Below are 19,168 nucleotides of genomic sequence, written 5' to 3' on the forward strand. Positions count from 1 at the left end.
GAGCTGTGCATCACCATGATCAAAGTGTCTAATATATATATATATATATCAGCATCCTTGTGCGTTTATATATATATATATGGGAGAGATAGGGTTTGGCCACTGCAAAGACCACCGGAAAAAGATGAACTACGCTTACAGTGGTGGTGCTGTTGCGAAGCAGAGGAGGGCGAAACCAGATGAGGCATAAAAATTGACGAAATTGGTGAAATTGATGAAATGGGTTTGGGAAAATGATAGTAATTTGGGCAAGTTCCTTTCTTAAGATGCTCTGAAGCAGTTCTCGATGGGTTCGAAACAGAGAAGAGAGACTCACACAGAGAACACCTCAATTTCACTGCTTTGGGTGGGGTTGTGAACCAGAATGAGCTCAAGGTGAGACCAGTACCAAGCCCCTTTGCCCTTCATCGCTTTGTTTCAAACCATCACCAACCCTTGATCATATCGTTTTTGCAGAGACTTCACCACCGGCCGCCATCAAACCCAATCGCTGCTGTCGTCGTCTCCTGCGCCTGCCCCGCCACCGTCTCTTGTAGTGGCAGAGGGACGAGCTCGGATGAAGCGATGGTTGCGGGGATGAGCTTGGATGGTGGAGAAGATCGGCGAGTAAGGTGGGCTGAACGACGATGGGCTGGTTTGGCCATGGTTGACTCACGACGATGGGCTGGTTTGGCCATGGTTGGCTCACGGCGATTGACTGGTTGCGGCTTAACTGCACAGCGGCCGACGCCACCGAGTAGCAGTTCCACGCCGCCTTCGTTCCCTAGGGAGAACCAGAGATTATGTTTGAAGGGGGTGGTGGCAGTGGCTTTGTGGGGTTTTGGTTTCACGGTGTATGATGGGTTTGATGGAGAGAAGGTAGGGCTGTGGTTGGTAATGGTGGGTGATGGTGGTGGCGTGATTGGGGTGGTAGTGGGTTTGTGTACTACTTTTGATGGTGTGCCGTTGAGATGCCGATGGAGGTGGTAGTGATGATGGTGGGTTTGATCTAGTTTAATGGTGTGTTTTAGCATGAGTTCAGGGGGGGTTTCATGGTGGTTATGTTGGTGGTTGCAGACGGTGGTGGTGGTTAGAGGACAATTTGGTATTTTCATATATGGAAGGGCATTATTGGCCAAAAAAACTCAGTTTGTCTATCGCGTGATTCTCACGCGCTCATTTTTGGACGGCCGGTCACCGGATGGGGTGATCTGCAACTTTTTTGCATAGTTCAGGGGGTTTCTTGCATTTTTGGTAGTTCAGGGGGTTTGTTGCAGATATCCCCATAGTTCAGGGGTTTTTTTTGCACTTTACCCTATTTTAAAAAGAGAACTTGTAAAAGATAAAGATAAAGAACTTGAAGATCAAAGGCAACACTGATATACACTCAAATCATGATCGAGAGACTAGCTGATATCATAAGTTATTTGAGAAATTCTTTTAATTTCAGAAAAAGATCTAAAAGAAAGAACACCATACATCATCAAGGTAAGAATTTTTAGGTCAAAAAGTCTTCTGCAATTGTATCATTCTCAACAATGAAGCAGGATCTTATTTCGACATTCTTCAACTTCAGAATTTCCTCACTTGATTTCAATAGCATGTACAATAGTGAAAGCTCTATTCATTGTGTATGTAAGCTAAATTATATTGGTCCTCTTAAATATTTTATCTTACTAGTTTGGGTGGTTGTGGTCTGAAAAAGATATTGTAAACATTTATTTTGCTTTTGGTGATTTATTGTAAACAATGAAAGTGATAAGTGAAGAGCGTGTGATAACGGTGAAAACACATGTACTAATCATTTTGTATCAGTGGATCGTTGAGACAAATCATATCACTAGAAGTAAATCTTGTGGCCCTTTTTACTCTATTTTAAACTTAAGTAATATTGTATTTGTGTAATTCTTATTAACTCTTTAAGAGTAAAACACCTGTGACACTAGTTAATAAATAGTGCATTAGTAATTAAAATAAACAAAATAAACTCTCATCTCTAAAACAAACTTTTTAATAATTTTTCTAAATTTACGGCTAACTCTGAGAGGTTGCTGCTTATCCATTGAGCCATCCCAGTTGGTTCGATTCATATGGTAATTGTAATATTTTACCATTGGAATATTGAACACCAAAGGTGAATTTTGTCTTTTAGACTCAGTTTGGTACGATGGAAATTGGGAAAAAGAAAAGAAAGGAAATTGAAGAAAATAAAAAATTGCGTTTGGTATAAAATGTTAGATTAAAAAAGAATGGAATGGAGGGGTTTGAAAGGAAAAGACTAAAATATAAACAGTGCCCTTATATCTAAAAGAGAAAAATTCTATAAAAAAGGGTATGATTGTAAATTTATTATATTAATTTTTTTTCTTTTTTTTGTTCTAAACATGATTACTATAATTTTTTTTTTTTTCTTTTCCCTTATTAATCCATCAAAAACAACAATTAACTAAAATTATCTTCATTGTGTATGTAAGCTAAATTATATTGTCCTCTTATCTATTTTATCTTGCTAGTTTGGGTGGTTGTGGTCTGAAAAAGATATTGTAAACATTTATTTTGCTTTTGGTGATTTATTATAAACAAGGGAAGTGATAAGTGAAGAGCGTGTGATAGCGGTGAAAACACATGTACTACTAATCATTTTGTATCAGTGGATCGTTGAGACAAATCATATCACTAGAAGTAAATCTTGTAGCCCTTTTACTCTATTTTAAACTTAAGTAATATTGTATTGGTGTAATTCTTGTTAACTCTTTAAGAGTAAAGTACCTGTGACCCTAGTTAATAAATAGTGCATTAGTAATTAAAATATACAAGATAAACTCTCATCTCTAAAACAAACTTTTTAATAATTTTTCTATATTTACGGCTAACCCTGAGAGGTTGCTGCTTATCCATTGAGCCATCCCAATTGGTTCGATTCATATGGTAATTGTAATATTTTACCATTGGAATATTGAACACCAAAGGTGAATTTTGTCTTTTAGACTCAGTTTGGTACGATGGAAATTGGAAAAAAGAAAAGAAAGGAAATTAAAGAAAATAAAAAATTGTGTTTGGTATAAAATGTTGGATTAAAAAAGAATGGAATGGGGGGTTTGAAAGGAAAAGACTAAAATATAAACAGTGCCCTTATATTTATAAGAGAAAAATTCTATAAAAAAGGGTATGATTGTAAATTCATTATATTAAATTTTTTTTTTTTCTTTTTTTTCTAATCATGATTACTATAATTTTTTTTTTCTTTTCCTTTTCCTTTATTAATCTATCAAAAACAACAATTAACTAAATTATCTTTCCCTTTCCTTTCTTTTCCCTCTTAATTAATGTTATAATTTCTTTTATTTTCTACTCACCCAAAATTGCCATTAAAGTGGTGGGAACAGACGGGCGACTAACATACAATTAAAGTCCAATTTGGATAAAGCGATAAACCCTTTTGTTTCTCACTCATCACCTCTCTACTCTCTCTCTCTCTCCCCATTGCTCCTCATCATTCTTCAGCTACCTCCACAAATATGGCAACAATCTCTTCCATACTCTCTCCCAATCTCCTCCAAAACCCCACAAAGCTCTTCACAATCCAACAATTCCAAACACAGCCCTCAAAACTCTCTCTCCACACCCTCAGACCACCCCAATTTCACAATTCTCTCAAATTCCCCATTTCACGTCTTGTTTCAAACCCTAGAGAACCCACTAGAGTCTGTGCCGTTGCCGAAGAAACATCGGTGTCGACCCAAGACCCGTCGTCGGAGGCCGCAAGGCGGCTCTATGTTGGAAACATTCCCCGGAATCTCGGCAACGATGAGCTCCAGCGTATTGTCGAAGAGCACGGCGCTGTAGAGAAGGCCGAGGTATCTATTGCCTGATTGTATTAATGATTTTGTAATTTTTTGTTACTTTAACATGGTGTAAGACTTCATTTGGTATAAGTTGTAGAAATTCATGATTTTGTAATTTTTTGTTAAGGTAGCATCGTTTAAGAGTTCATATTTTGAGCTACATTACATTTGGTAGTAGCAGTATAAATTGTAGAAATTAATGATTTTGCAATTGTTTGTTACGTTAACATGGTTTAAGAGTTCATTTTTTGAGCCGTAGCGCGCACGCACACATTATTAGTAGTTCTAGTGGTATAAGTTATAGAAATTCATGATTTGAAACAATTTATTGAATTTGTATGAGTTCGCTTTTTGAGATATAGCATGTTTTGGCTCACAAATTTGATGAATATATGTTAGTAGTAGTAGTACTTGTAGTATGAGTTGCAGAAATTCATTGCTTGGAACAATTTGTTGAATTAGTGAGTTGTTAGTAGGTGAAGAATGTGATAAAGCTCTTATGGAGACTTGAACCACGGTCTCTAGTTTGATATATGGTGTATAAGAGTAATTGCCATACATGAATTGTGTTCATTGGAGTATTTTTTCGCAGAAAATTTGATGATCATTTTTGGAATAGACCAGGTGAATAATGTGATTCATTTCTTGTGGGGCTTTATGTGAATCCATTTCATATGCTTTCTAATGTTGGCATTTGAAGGAATGATCATTATTTTTGTTAATTGTCTGTACTTCGAAAGCACAGTTATGTATTGCAAGAATTTTATATATTTACGTTGTGTAAACTCTCCCAAATTTCATAATAGGGGATCCAAAACAATAGATATGTTGGTTTTCCTTCTCTTCTTGTAAAGAGGTGTGGGGTGTGTGTTGGAATAGGTTTAAAAGGTTATGGCTTTCAGTAGACCAGTGCTAAAATAAAAATGCATTTTTCTAGTTAAATTTGAAAGTGGATCTTATATAAAGGGCAAACTAGAATTGCCAAGTAACTCAATAAATTCACTTCCAAACTCTTCAATTGTAAGTAAAAACTTGTCTAACAACTGCCTCTTGTATATACCAAATGCATAAGCAGAAGGGCAGTCCCTTTTTATTTTATTATTATTTTTCTTGGAAGTGGGTGAGGGGGCTGGTGGTTACTGAATTTTGACCAATATGTTAGTTTGATGCGGAGAATGGAGATATACCCTTTTGTAGGTGATGTATGATAAGTACTCTGGAAGGAGCCGCCGATTTGCATTTGTTACGATGAAGACAGTTGATGATGCTAATGTAGCTACAGAAAAACTGAATGGCACGGTAAGTCTTAATATTACATATTCCTGTTATGAGAGTTTCCCAAAGTTACAGTTAAAGTTCTTTGGTTACTACAAATTATTTTGTATAGAATTGATTGTTTTAGCTGTTCTCCATAACAGGAAATTGGCGGACGGGCGATCAAAGTAAATATAACTGAGAAGCCTTTGGCAACTATGGATTTGCCACTTCAGGCAGAGGATTCCCAATTCATTGACAGCCCACACAAAGTTTATGTAGGTAATCTTGCAAAGACAGTAACCTCAGACACGCTCCAAAAGTTTTTCGCGGACAAGGGAAAGGTTCTTAGCGCAAAGGTGTCTAGGATTCCTGGGACCTCAAAATCAAGTGGGTTTGGGTTTGTTTCATTCTCTTCAGAAGAGGATGTTGAAGAAGCCATCTCATCTCTTAACAATACTGTGAGTTGTCTGATGCCCTTGTTATTTCAGATGAAACCGTGGTTTTTCTTTCTTTTCTTATTATTACTATTTACTCTTTGATAGATAAAAAAAACTTGTTATGTAATAACACACAAATATGTACGTGCACAAATATGCTTACCAATAAATAAATAAATAATTAGAACACACAATTATATACATGCACTAATACTAAGCGATGATGTCCATGAAATTTTTGGAAAACGTTTTACCTATAATATTATTAGTTGATTTATCTAAGAATTACTAGTTAGAAGAACTTTCAAGCCTATCTTGAATTTCACTACAGCAGCATATTCTCAGTATGTATTTCCTTTGTTCCTTAGTGTGGTCATATGTTAAGTTGGTTTTTTTTTATAATTCTTTTGGTTAGTGCATGTGTCGAACACCAGTGCCATGGTTCACCAATGATATCCTTATTTTTTACACACAATTTTTTACATTTCTCTGTATTTGCCACAATAACAACATTTTCTGTGATGTACGCTTCCCTCATCACTCTTGAATTTTTTTAATGGCTGAGCCATCTCTTTATATATTGATCTTATAATGTGTACCTATTTTATGGTTATTTGAAAATTGCAACCGTCTCAAACATCTTCATGCTGCAGGTGTTTGAAGGGCAGAAAATTCGTGTGAACAAAGCATAGCATTGTTTGAAGACAGATTTGCATTGTATGTAACTGTTGTATTGAGGATTAGGACGTCATTTCTGAAGAAGCATCAAGAGAAAAAAGGGGAAAAAACAATTCCAAATGCTTACAGAACAGCTGAATGTTCATATTTATATTTTGTAATGAGCTTTATTTTGCTATGCGGGGCGGGGAAGTTTATATATGACTACAATACTAGAGTTATTTGATGAGGTCTCTGATGTAGTTGTGATCTCATGGTTTATGTAGTCATAAGGGTTCGTAATTGTTTGATTGTTATTTTAAAGCTTTTAGATTCACTGAAGCTTAGAAAGCCTTAATCAAGTTTCTTGCATGTGAGTTGAAATGAACTCAAGCTTAGTCAACAGTTGGACCATATTTGCTTTGATCTAACTTGAAATTGTGTGAGAGTACAGGGTTTCACTCGCTAGCCCGGATTCTCGATAGTGTAGCGCAGGTGCTATACTGCATTGGATGGCTCACAGCAGTACAACACGCGTGTGATTGCAACATGTGTGCATCGTGAGTCGTCTGATGCAGTAGTACAACACCCTTAGTTGACAAGCAACTAAGAAGCTTGTTCATTGTGAATGCTATAGCATCATACATCTATCTTAGATGTTGGTGGTGTTGATGTTTTGTAAATGATTTATCACTTATATAAGGAAATCAGGAAGCTGTTTGGTCGTGTTTGGGTTGGTGCTGGCTTTATCTGTATAGTTTATTTCTTAAGGTGTTGTCTTTTGGTTTATTGCTTAATTTCTTAAGTAGTTTATTATTCTTTCTTTTTCGTAAAAATGAATTACTTTTATTTGCAAATAGGATTTTGATATTGTTGATCATAACTGAGATCAATTTGAGGATATAATCAAGGAATTAATATGGGACTATATGATATATCTATTGTTTAATTTATACTGCAGTTTCACAAATATTTTGATTTATTTCCTTTTCAGCCATTGAAATTAATTAATGATCGCCATGATGAGGAAATGGTATTAAAAACAATGCACGAAAATAAGTCCAAATATAAAAATTACTCCATAAGGTATCCATAATATATATATATAAGGCAAGCCAACTCATCGACTGACAAAGATTCCAAAATTATTTATTCTTCGATAACAAAATTAGGAGTGTAATAAGTTGGAAAGTTTCTTGTAAAGACAAGAAGTCTCCAAAAAAAAAAAAAAAAAAAAAATATGGGTCAAGCAACAAAATGTCCATGTGTGATAAAATTAAAAATTGAATACAATAATTGATACCACATTTGTACAATTGAAAATTTTATTCCAAAAAATAGAATTCTTCTTTTTATCAAACACATCTTCAATTCTCGCATATTCCACATTACTATGATTTTATGTATGAACAATTCCTCAATTTTTTTTTTTTTTTTTTTTTTTTTCACCAACAATTCCGCAATTCACTTGATACATTTAGCATTCCAGTTAGAAATTATTTCCTCCAAATTAAAATTAGACAATTTAAAAATAATCAGTGCAGTTTTTGACCAACAATAAAAAATCAATGCAAAATGACTGTTATGCCCTATTTCATTTAAAGTAAAAAAATTAACAAAAAATAAAACAATGTGAAAAGACTCGTTACTCCCACAATAAAAATAACATACATTATGAGTCGGTCAACAAAGCTTTCAAAGAAAGCTTTTATTACAATAAATATCAATACCCAAAGCTTCCTTTAGAAGAAGCTTAATAAAGGCTTCCTTTGGAAGCCAAACAAAAAAATCTCACACTTTTCTGATGGCAGTTACCGTAAATTTCGAAAACTTTCGGGGCTTTTAGAAGTAATCATCCCCATTTCAGACGATGACACGAATCAGTACACCCATTCGCGCCCATTCTCGTTTCCCGCGCCACCTCAGACTTGAATTACCCAAATTCCTAACCCTAGAACCCGTACCGTGAACCAGTGTCCGTTAAATCCAGAGAAAACACCATCTTTCTCTCTCTCTCTATTCATATTTGTATTTCTGGAGAACCAGAGAAGGAAGAGAAGATGTTTTACTCGCACACGTTTTTGGCTCGAAAGGGGCCATTGGGGACGGTATGGTCCGCGGCACATTTACAGAACCGACTCAAGAAGTCTCACTACACTTCCACCGATATCTCCTCTACTGTTGGTTTGTTTCTTTAAATCCACATATATATATATATATATATATATACACACACACTCTACTTTGGTGGGTTTGTTTTTATACATGGAAATGGTTACGATTTGCATATGAATTGAACTAATATTTGTTTTAATTAAAATGTTACAGTTTATTAAATTTCATAAAGAAAACATATTGAGTAATTGGTGTTGAATTGGGTGAACTGGCGATATTTGCCCCCGTTAAGGTTTGGTCTCTCGTGAATTTGGAACAGGTTTGATTTGGGGGATGATGTTCTTGATAAAGGGCGGTCCTTTTTTATTTTCTTGATGCATTCTTTTGATCGTTTGAATATTCTTGATAAAGGGTTCAATTGTTTGGTGCATAATATGTTAGTCTTTTTAGAATTGGAAAGTATATAGCCACTTCTATTGATGAATCTAGGATGAAAAGTCAGTCAATATCTATCAATTTCCTTCCTGAGTTCAGTTGGGTGTGCATGCAATAGAGAATGGATTTGTTACATGTGAAATAATATCAATCATGAGAGGAGGATTTGAACAAAAATCTTTGTCATCATTCAAATCTCTAGACTTGGGTTAGGATTGCAGTTAATGAGAGAGAGTGTGTCATCATCACTTGTTGATATTCATTATGGGCCACTGGTAGCTTTTAGGTTACTTCCAATGTTTAGAATAGTCCATATAGCATAGGCTAGCCATACAATTTAATATCTTGGATAATATCATTTGTATGTAATTATGTATGTATAATATTTAAGTACAGTCAGGTTTTTGATATGCTGATTGATCAGAAGTTATCGGGTGGGATGCATTAAATAGAACTCCTTACTTTTATATAATTGGTAGAGTTTTAGGATGGAGAAGGGATTTTTTTTTTCCCCCCCCTCTTCTATATTCATCAGTCGGTGATAAATATTTCATGCATGACCTGTTTCTTTCTATTAACCTCTGCACTAAATATTATGCATTAAGAAGCACGTGACGCTGTTGTTTCATCACTCAGTTAAGTTACTATTTGCCTTACTCAATTGTCAATGCGTTTATTATGCTAAAATCATATGTTAGAAAGTATGCGAAATTATCTTTTCTTTCATCTTCTTTTTCAAATATATAAAGAAAAAGATGCAAAATTTATTTTTTTACATAATTTGTTTGATGACTTGTTTATTTTTCAAATGTCTCTTCTAGCCCTCATCATGTTTCCAGAAGTCCCAATGGCACTGAGAATGTCAAGCCATCTTCTGCTGGGTGTTGTCCGGATATATTCAAAGAAAGTTGACTATCTATACAAAGATTGCAATAATGTTCTAATAGGGATAAAAAATGCTTTTGCTTCTGTGGACCTTAATCTACCAGAAGATGCGAAGCATGCGCCATTTCACTCTGTCACTTTGCCAGGCACATTTGAACTCGATGCCTTGAATTTGGATGATGACTTTTATTGCCAAGGGTAATATTTGGCGACCTATTCCTCTCTATTTTTCTTTTTCTTTTTTACATTATCCTCTCTGAAATATAAATAATGCATTGATTATGATTTCCAGGATTCAGGATAATCATCTTAGGAGCCAGGAGGAGATAACACTTGAAGGTAGTAATATTATATGTGCTTTCTTGAATTCAGAAGATATAATCTCGTCTTTTAGTTGTAATTGTTTACTTAAATAGTAATGTTTGAACTTTGGATTTTTTTTTTCCTAGTTAACTTTGGAATTTATCATAATGCAGATCAAATTCCAGCTGGAAGAGATCCTTACATTACCATTACTTTTGATGAGGTAAACACCATTACTTCATCTTGTGTTTATTTGAGGATGTGAGGCGTCTAAGTTGCTTTATTTGCGTTTAGGATATTGTCAGGAATTCTTCATGTTTGGAAGATGCCTCTGGACCAGGAGACAGGACAATGGAAGAAAGGTATGACTTGGATAAATTATGAAACTGAAAGCTCCATTTCTATTCCAGTCTTTTGAAGAAGTGACAAATTCTGTTAATTTATTATTACAGTGCCCATTTGCTTCCGATGGACACAACTCTTGGTTCTTTGGATCCCGGTCCAAGTAATCAGACAGGAGCTGATGAGAGGCTTGATAAAGATAGCTCTAATCAAAATTTTCCAGAGTTTGAAGTTCTTCGTGACTCCATCCATGATTTTCACTCAGAAAACATTCTAGTGTGGCCAGATCGAGAGGATGACGTAATTGAACCCGACATGACATTAGAACAGCAGATCATGGAGAAGGAGGTTCTTACTCCAGTCATGGAAGAAATGTTAGTTTCTGGTGGGCAGTCTCTTCCATCTCAACAACATCAAGAACCACCTACTTCTGTTGCTTCAGAGCAGGCTCCTGAGATTTTTGATTCACAGTTTCAATTTGGTGGGTGAAAACGTCCTATTATTGGATGAATGCTTGTGATATTGGGGTCAACCAAAACCCAAAGTTGTTTTATCTTTTTATTTAGTTGCTTTCTTATGTTGCAGGACATGCATCACCTGAATTGGGAATGCGATCAACTCCACCTGTTCAGCAGCCAGAAGCAAGACCAAGAAAGAGGAAGAGGCTATATGATGAGTCCACAGTATTGACTAATAAGTATGATATGGTGATATGATTCATGTGGATTTTGTATTACTTCTGGTATTGTCTTTGATACTAGGATATGAATGTTTTAGGTTTATGAAGAAGGCCCTTGAAGATCCTAGTGATCTATTGCGGAAGAGGAAGAATTGTCCTTACTCTGCTTTGGACATTTGGAAGTCAAATAATAGATTAAAAAGGGAAAAAGTATTTGTTGAGCCTTTAACGACTGGTGAGGGGTTTCTCTGTTTTTACTTCGGCTCTTGATACTTGCTTCTCAGTCTTAGGAATATATTTCATGAACAAGGTTGCCTTAACATCTGCAGGTTTGTTAGGAGAACTGTGTAATATTTTCAAGAAGGACTTTATTTCTGCAAAACCTCATTTAGTTTTGTTAGAGGAAGTTCGTCCAGAGTCTAGTGTTCCACCTTCTCCTGCTCATGACATTGATTTGGGAATTGAACATCTTCGAGATTATGAAGGCCCTGCTTGCAGCAATATATTACCTGAACTTGGGCCTTCTCCAAATAGATTCACGCCTTCTCCATCTAGAGGAGATGACTTTACTCCCGCCTCTCCTAACAATTTAGGCTCGCAGTCGGAACCTCAACTGGGAACCACTATTGGGACTGGAATGTTAAACACACCAGACCTGGCAGCATCTACTGGACCTATTGGGTCTGAGATGGAAACACCAATGACGTTTTCAGAGCGATTAGATGTAGAGAATTCTGTTCTTTCAGATATTCCTGAGGTGTTGAATTCTGCAGAATCAGAAGTAAGTTTATTATGTTTGCATTGACATGTGCTCTGGGTAATTTTTTGCTGTTGAAGGTATATGTGTTTGTCATTAATGATCAGTAATGCTTTTCTTTCATCAATTTATGGCCTTTATGTTAGCAACATGTTCATTTCCCTTTTGGCAATATGAAAAAGAAAAAAAAAAAAATCAGCAAGACTAAGTTTGTGCCTCAAAATTGGGTACATACATACACAGTGGCGGAGCCACATTAGGTTAATTGTCCCCACTGAAATTTTATCTTATTTGTATGTTTTATACTCAAATTTTGGTATTTATAAATATAAACATTTCCCCACTGAACTCTTTAAAAATTCAAAAAAGACCTTAAGAGAAACTTCTAAAATTCAAAATGACCTCTTATTTTCTAAATGATTTGCCAACAAAATTTTCAAAATTCAGAATTCAAAAAGAAAAGAAAGAAAGAAATTCATTTCTCTTCCAGCAGGCCCACAAAATGTTTAAGAATCAAAATTCAGAAAAGACCCCTCCTGTGTTATTTATTATTTTGGTTCAAATTTATATTTTTTTATTATTATTATTTATATATTTTTTTATTATTATTTTTATCATATTATTGTAATGGCTGCCCCCTCAACTAAATTCCTGGTTCCGCCACTAAGTATACATCATGTGCACGTCGTGTCTGTGGTTTAGGTGTTATGCATAATAATGATTAATATACTTTCAAGTTTAAAATTTGATGAACAATATTATTTCTTCTTACGATAGATTTTATATTATGAAGATAGATACATACTTATGCTACTCCTTTATAATTTGATAATGTATAAATCCATCTATACTATATTGCATCAAGGCTTGGGCTGAATGCATTAGCAATTTAGCAGGTCCCAAATCCCAATGCATTATCTAAATTCTCACGTTTCAAGGATTGATTAATTCAAACACTCATTGAGGTTGCATTTGACTTACTAACCCATTTCATTGCAGGACCTAAACTTTTTGGTTGAAGACAACAACAATACACCAACTGGTAACCTGCGAAACTTTTTCTAATTTCTGATTAGCAATTTATATGATTTTTCTTTCTTTTTTTTTTTCTTTTTTTTTTTTTTTTTTTTTTTTTTGTTTTCCCAAAATATAGATAATTATGTTTCTTGGTTACTTGCATGACATGGAAATGTCATCAAATAGACATTTTTGTAAATTTACAAATTAAAATGTATATATTAATATATAAAATATCTTTTGATAACATATAGATGCTTTAGCAGGATTGGAAGTAACTCCAGGAGTTGACCAATTGCCTGTGAGAACAAGGTAGCTTCTTGAAAAATGTCTTCTTTGTTATCAATGGAACTTGCTATGTTAAGTGGTCTGTATGTTTATTTACTTATATATATTTATTTTATTCTGACTGCTATGCAGGGCTACTGCTCAATATATCAAAAGGAAGTCTTTAGTTACCCCTATCACAGAAGACTTGTCTGGAAATCTTATCTTGAACAAGATCTTAGAAGGAAAAAACCGAAAAATATGTGCTCGAATGTTTTCTGAAATCCTGGTAAGCCTCTGAAACCTTTCTATTCAAACTGCATGGTCCAAATATTTTCTTCCCTGTTTGCATTGAGGAAAAAGGAAAGGGTTCAATTTTTGGGTTAGCAATTAGCATGTGTCATTGTGTATATACTTTTTGTATCCAAATACTAAAAACTATTTGCATGATTTGAGATTAATAGGATGTAAACAATCAGTTTACTTCCTGCATCTCAAAGAATGTGCTGCATTCCTGGGAGTTGTATTCTGTTATCGCGATTGTTCATTATATTGTAATTAATTTATGGTGGGGTCTACTGCCACGCGTTTGGTCACTAAACCTAGAAACCTTTCAGTGTGCTTGATAAATGAGGTTGTAGTAAAGTACTAGATAACCACTATGATGTAAGTTTACATTGTTAATCTCTTGTCAGAGTATCCTGCTCGGCTCATGAGTGTAATAACGTTTATGTTACATGATTCACTCGGTTAATCTTTGGATGTTGGTTACTGGTATCAGATCAAGTTTTATGTTGAAAAATGTGTTGGGTACATCTGTATCTCTTTTATCTCTTACTCAAGAGAATGAGAAGACGCAATTTGAACAAGTCTTCAAATCCTCGTGGAATTTGACCGAATAGCTCCCACAAGCGATAGGATAGTAATGTATGTCCTGGTATAGGATTTTGAAAAATTCTAGTGACACGAAGATTGCTACTATTCAAGCTGTGAAGCACCATATTTCTCTCTGACATGACCCTTATCAGTTTGTTAGCATCAGGCTTTTAGTCTGAATGGACTTTTCGAGTCGTACACCATAGTAAACTATCACAAGCATTTTAAAATTAATTTTGCTAGTTGCAAAAGTTAACTCAATGGGTGATATCTGGCTTTTTAATGATATCTGATTATTATATGGTCCATTGTAGGTTTTGAAGGTTTATGAACTTCTAGATGTACAGCAAGAAGAACCTTATGGTGATATTACTTTGAAGGTGACCCTGAAACTTTCAAAGGACCAGTCTTTAAGTTAAATGCGCCTGGAAGGTCTTCATGTATATAGAGGTAAGTAGTAATTTGAGTACAATATATATATACTGTCACCCATATAGGGTCTCGTTTTTTATAGCTGATTTTGACCTATTCCCATTGGTCGTCGCTGGTAATCTAATTATTTGACTTTGATCTTTTCTTATTTTCTTAATAATATTCACTAATGCCGTAAAAGCTCTCTCTCCACGTATTTTTTGCTTGTATGCATTTCTGTTTGGAAGTCTGCGTGTGACATGCACATAAAATTCACAAACTTTGGTTACTGATTATATTTTTCTGACTTATGAAATGCAGTGGGGTTTGTACAGCTTCAGCAACACAAATTATATATAGACTTAGGACCTGTAGCGTTTATTTATTTTCAGGAGATGCTAAATTATAATCAACAGTTGCTCGATCTGGTCCATCCTTTTTCTGTACCATACTACTGCAATCTTTTCTGCTGTTGTGGAGCTGGTCGGGGGTCTTGAAGGATAGCAAGATTTTTGTTTTTTTTTTGTTTTTGCCCCTGTAAGATATTCACTCAGCTATCTTTTTGTTTTTATTTAATTGGTGTAATGGAGCAGTTATTTAATGTGAAATTTACTTTTGGTCATGCTTTTGCAGTGCTTTATAACACTATACTTCAATTTTCACCAATGCATCTTGAGCCTTGAACCCTTTGTGCAATTTTTGAAGTTTATATGGACTCTGATTAACAGAGAAGAGTAAAGCCAAGTGAGTTGGCAATCCTCTTTGATCAATCAAAACAAATTTAGAACAAAACAGATCCCATGTTCCTTTGACACACAAATTCACAAGCACAAAAAGGCACTTGAGAACAGGTGAACGTCTGCTAACATTCAAAACTGCGTGTAATCTAATTAATTCTGAAGCAAAATATTCGTCATTTTCGCGCTTCCGCTCTGCTCCCATTTTCACTATTCGTGTTGTCGCTTTAGCGCCCTTGTTATATGTGACTTTGTTCATGTACTACCCCATTGGAACAATGAGGAATCAAGAATCCTATTTTGAAAAGGCAAATGCCTTCCTGCAAATGTGATACAAAATTTCAGAATTACTACTATACCAGTGGAATAAGTAATTTCTTTTCACTCTCATATTATCCAAAATAACGACCATAGTGGAACTAAGGCAATCAAACCACCTGTTGCTTCAATACCCGTTAAGTCTCCTACAGGACAGGGGCAACAAGGGCAAGTAAAGGAACAAGGCAATCAAACATCACCCCCGTTGTTTTGAAAAAACAAAACAAAACTGTTATATATAGAACATTCAAAAAAAAAAAAATTAGTGTAAAAAAATTCTAAATTTTTTAAATTGAGCAAATAAGGACATTTTCAAATTATAGAAAAATATTAGTGTGTTAATTTAAGAAAGAAATTTTAATTTTTTTAAAGGAATTTAAAGAAAAAATAACTAAAAATTAATAAATAATTTTAGAAACTAATAATGTTATTAACTTACAATTTTCATATATTTATGCATATATATATATGTTACCATAGCCTATTAATTTTGATATCTATCATAAGTAAAAAGTAATTTTCTCCTTTTAGCAATATTTTTGTTGCACATTATAACATTTAACTCGCAAATTCTGAGATGATTTAATCATTTGGAAGAGAATATCGAAATACATTTTGACCACAAGAGTTTGTCATACTTTTTTTATATGCCATTTATTTTTACCATTTTTGATCAAATTGTATTGTCACTTTTTACTAGCTTGTATAAATTTATTTTTCAAAAAATTTAAGAAATAATGTTTTTTTATTTTTTTTTATTTTTATGACATAACTGTTTAAATATGGTCTAGCTTTAAAAAAAATAAAAAATAAAAACACAGAAAAATTCATTACAGCTGTTACGAGGTGAATCCCATGATATGAATACTCCTCCGTAAATAATAGGAAAGTGTACCACGATTACTATTCTCTCGGGGTTTCTTGTGATTGAAGAAACATTAAATCCCAAATTCTCAATTAATAATAAAAAATTCCCTCAAAACTGTGCATCTTCCTCCGTGGTTTATAATTTCCCTCCAATACACACACACACCACACACACACACACACGCACACAGCTTTTATAAAGTTTTCCATATATAGTATCTGCACCATTTCTTTCTCAATCTCTGCCCTAAAATTTTCTCTCTCTTCAATGCTTCCCTTATTTTATCCACCTTCCTTCTCTGTAAAACCCCTCTAAACAAACACTACCAATCCTGAGCCTTCTCACCGCTTCTTCGACATTCAGCGAACACACCAAGCCTAGCTTCTCACGCCACTGTTGATCGAAGATTGGTTACTCAACTTGCTCTTCCACAGTCACGAACGGAGAGTCTCAGACACGTACGGTCAATTGCGAACACATCAAGCCTTCTCAAATTCAACAGGTTCGAAATCGTCAATCCTTACCCCGGCCTCTAACCTTCTAAGTCTTCACTTCTCAGATTGTTTTTTTGTTTTTTGCAATAATTTATGTTTGGCGTTTTCAATTGAAATTTCAGAAGCAGTATTATATTGTTGTGTTGTGATTTGTTTCGAATCATAAACTTTTCCTCTCTGTTCCGGATGTCCATCCAATCTCTGATTCCAGTCCATAACTTCCTTGGATATAGCTCCTCTTGCCCTTCTATGACTAGGATGTCACTTAGATGGCCATCTTTTCTTAAGCCCTCAGGGTGTGTTAGAGTAGGGAGGAAGGCCTGTAAAATCATTCTCGATTATAAGACCTAATCCGGCTTTCCGTGCAAGGGTCCATAGGTGAGTCCGAGACTACTTGGTGATGATGATTTTGAGGAATTTGTTCAATTTTGAGGATTTCTGTTCTTTTCTGTGTTTATATCTCAATTTTTTTTTTTTTTTTGTGGTTTGGCTTTGTTCTTCCTATATTTTACAAATAATATTGTTTAAAAAAGTATTTTGAATTTTTTTTTTATTTTTTATTTTTATTTTTTACAAATTGGTAGAATCTTACCATTTATTATTGGATTATACGATTCCAAGTAGAATCCCGATTTTAAAAGCCTTGCTATGTTACTATGTAATTTTTGAAATTTTTCAAAAACAAATTCGTAATGTAAATGCACTTCCATTGAAAATATACTTTTACTAAAATATATCCTTCCTTATAAACTTTTAAAATTATAATGTTTTCTTAAGAAACATTTTTAAAATTCAAATCTCCTTGGAATATATAAGTTTCCATAGTAATAATTTTCCCTTTATTAAAAATTTATTTTCCTTTAGAAACATTTCCTTAATTCTATGTCTCCCTAGAAACATTTTACTTATTTTATCTTCTCTTATAAAATAAATTATATTTGGCCATAGCCACTCGTCGTATTGAGCCTCTTTTTTGACCCATAAGTGTTTAATATAACTCCTAGAGAGGGTAGAAAATGGGACTTAACTTACAATTTTCATATATTTATGCATAATTTTTATTTTTATTTTACCATATATACTTAATGGGCCTATTAATTTTGATGTCTACCATAAATAAAAAGTAATTTTCTCCTTTTAGCAATATTTTTGTTACACTTCTAATTTCTTGGAGAGTGCTAAGACCTCCAAAGTTTAAGGATCCAGGTGTCCGACAATCACATGTGTATTGGAGACAGCAAGATAGAAAAGGACCTCCTTGACTACGAGGTTGTCCGGACCTCCTTGACTGAGGTTGTCCTTTGTAAATTATTGCTTGATTGATGTATAAATCGCGTGATTTAATTACTAATTTCATTCAATTTAGCCCTTCATACCAAAAACCAAATATTGTAGCATAACAATATTACCTCATTAATGAGAGTGATGTGAAGAGAAAAACTATGAAGAGGTACATTGTCCGCTGGACCGCCTTATTATAACATTCAACTCACAAATTCTGAGATGATTTAATTATTTGAAAGAGGGTATCGAAATACATTTTGACCACAAGAGTTTGTCATACTTTTATATGCCATTTATATCAAATTGTATTGTCACTTTTTACTAGCTTGTATAAATTTATTTTTCAAAAAAATTTAAAAATAATGTTTTTTTTTATGACATAACTGTTTAAATACATATGGTCTGTATGTGCTTTTAAAAAAATTAAAATACAGAAAAATTCATTATAGCTGTTATGAGGTGAATCCCATGATATGAATACTCCTCGGTAAATCATAGGAAAAGTGTATTACGATTAGTATTCTCTCGGGGGTTTCTTGTGATTAAAGAAACATTAATCCCAAATTCTCAATTAATAATAAACTACTCCCTCAAAACTGTGTATCTTCCTCTGTGGTTTCTAATTTCCCTCCAATACACAGACAACACACACAGCTGTTATAAAGTTTTCAATATATAGTATCTGCACCATCTCTCTCAATTTCTGCCTAAAATTTTCTCTCTTCAATGCTTCCCTTATTTTATCCACTTTTTTTGTTCGTAAAACCCTCTAAACAAACACTACCAAACCTCCATGCACACACACAACTCATATGATTTCTACAAATCTCTCTCTATTTGAAGGTATATATATATCACCCAATTTGTTTGCATCTTGAAATCTGACATTTTTTATTGTAGGTCTTGTTCACAGTTGTTATATATATGCACACACATATATAAATCGCATATGTGTGTGTCTGTGTGTGTATATATATATATATATATAGAATGTGTATATGGTTAATTTATGTATTTTCGGGGTTACTTTGATTGTATCTAACGATTTTCTTTTGGATGATTTCAGTTTCTCGGCGAACAATCGGAATGACCGAGGTTTGAAGCCTAAGATAAGGCTGTCATTCCCGAATTTCTCGACATCTCCAGTTCATCACGAACATTAATACACAACGTTTGGTTAGTCTCTTGTTTGGCTGTATGTTGTT

At 34.2% G+C, this 19,168-nt stretch overlaps 2 protein-coding genes across 2 annotated transcripts; both read left to right on the forward strand.

The window, feature by feature from the left end:
* Positions 1-3,383: 3,383 nt before the first annotated feature.
* On the forward strand, positions 3,384-6,517 carry LOC132299303 (small ribosomal subunit protein cS22). The gene is made up of 4 exons (XM_059795832.1): positions 3,384-3,836; positions 5,022-5,123; positions 5,243-5,539; positions 6,172-6,517. Exons 1-4 carry the CDS (start codon positions 3,498-3,500, stop codon positions 6,208-6,210), a joined length of 777 nt encoding a protein of 258 aa, XP_059651815.1. The 5' UTR covers positions 3,384-3,497; the 3' UTR covers positions 6,211-6,517.
* A 1,579-nt stretch (positions 6,518-8,096) lies between these two features.
* On the forward strand, positions 8,097-14,882 carry LOC132301050 (sister chromatid cohesion 1 protein 3-like). The gene is made up of 14 exons (XM_059798340.1): positions 8,097-8,359; positions 9,547-9,808; positions 9,903-10,006; positions 10,087-10,136; positions 10,208-10,275; positions 10,366-10,736; positions 10,841-10,952; positions 11,033-11,169; positions 11,264-11,715; positions 12,691-12,733; positions 12,975-13,020; positions 13,129-13,264; positions 14,166-14,301; positions 14,584-14,882. Exons 1-13 carry the CDS (start codon positions 8,236-8,238, stop codon positions 14,268-14,270), a joined length of 2,010 nt encoding a protein of 669 aa, XP_059654323.1. The 5' UTR covers positions 8,097-8,235; the 3' UTR covers positions 14,271-14,301; positions 14,584-14,882.
* Positions 14,883-19,168: the final 4,286 nt, after the last annotated feature.

This window comes from Cornus florida, unplaced genomic scaffold (assembly GCF_030987335.1).
Source record: "Cornus florida cultivar Cherokee Brave unplaced genomic scaffold, ASM3098733v1 CherokeeBrave_3.0.0_Hap2_Chr03, whole genome shotgun sequence".
NCBI classification, from domain to species: domain Eukaryota; kingdom Viridiplantae; phylum Streptophyta; class Magnoliopsida; order Cornales; family Cornaceae; genus Cornus; species Cornus florida.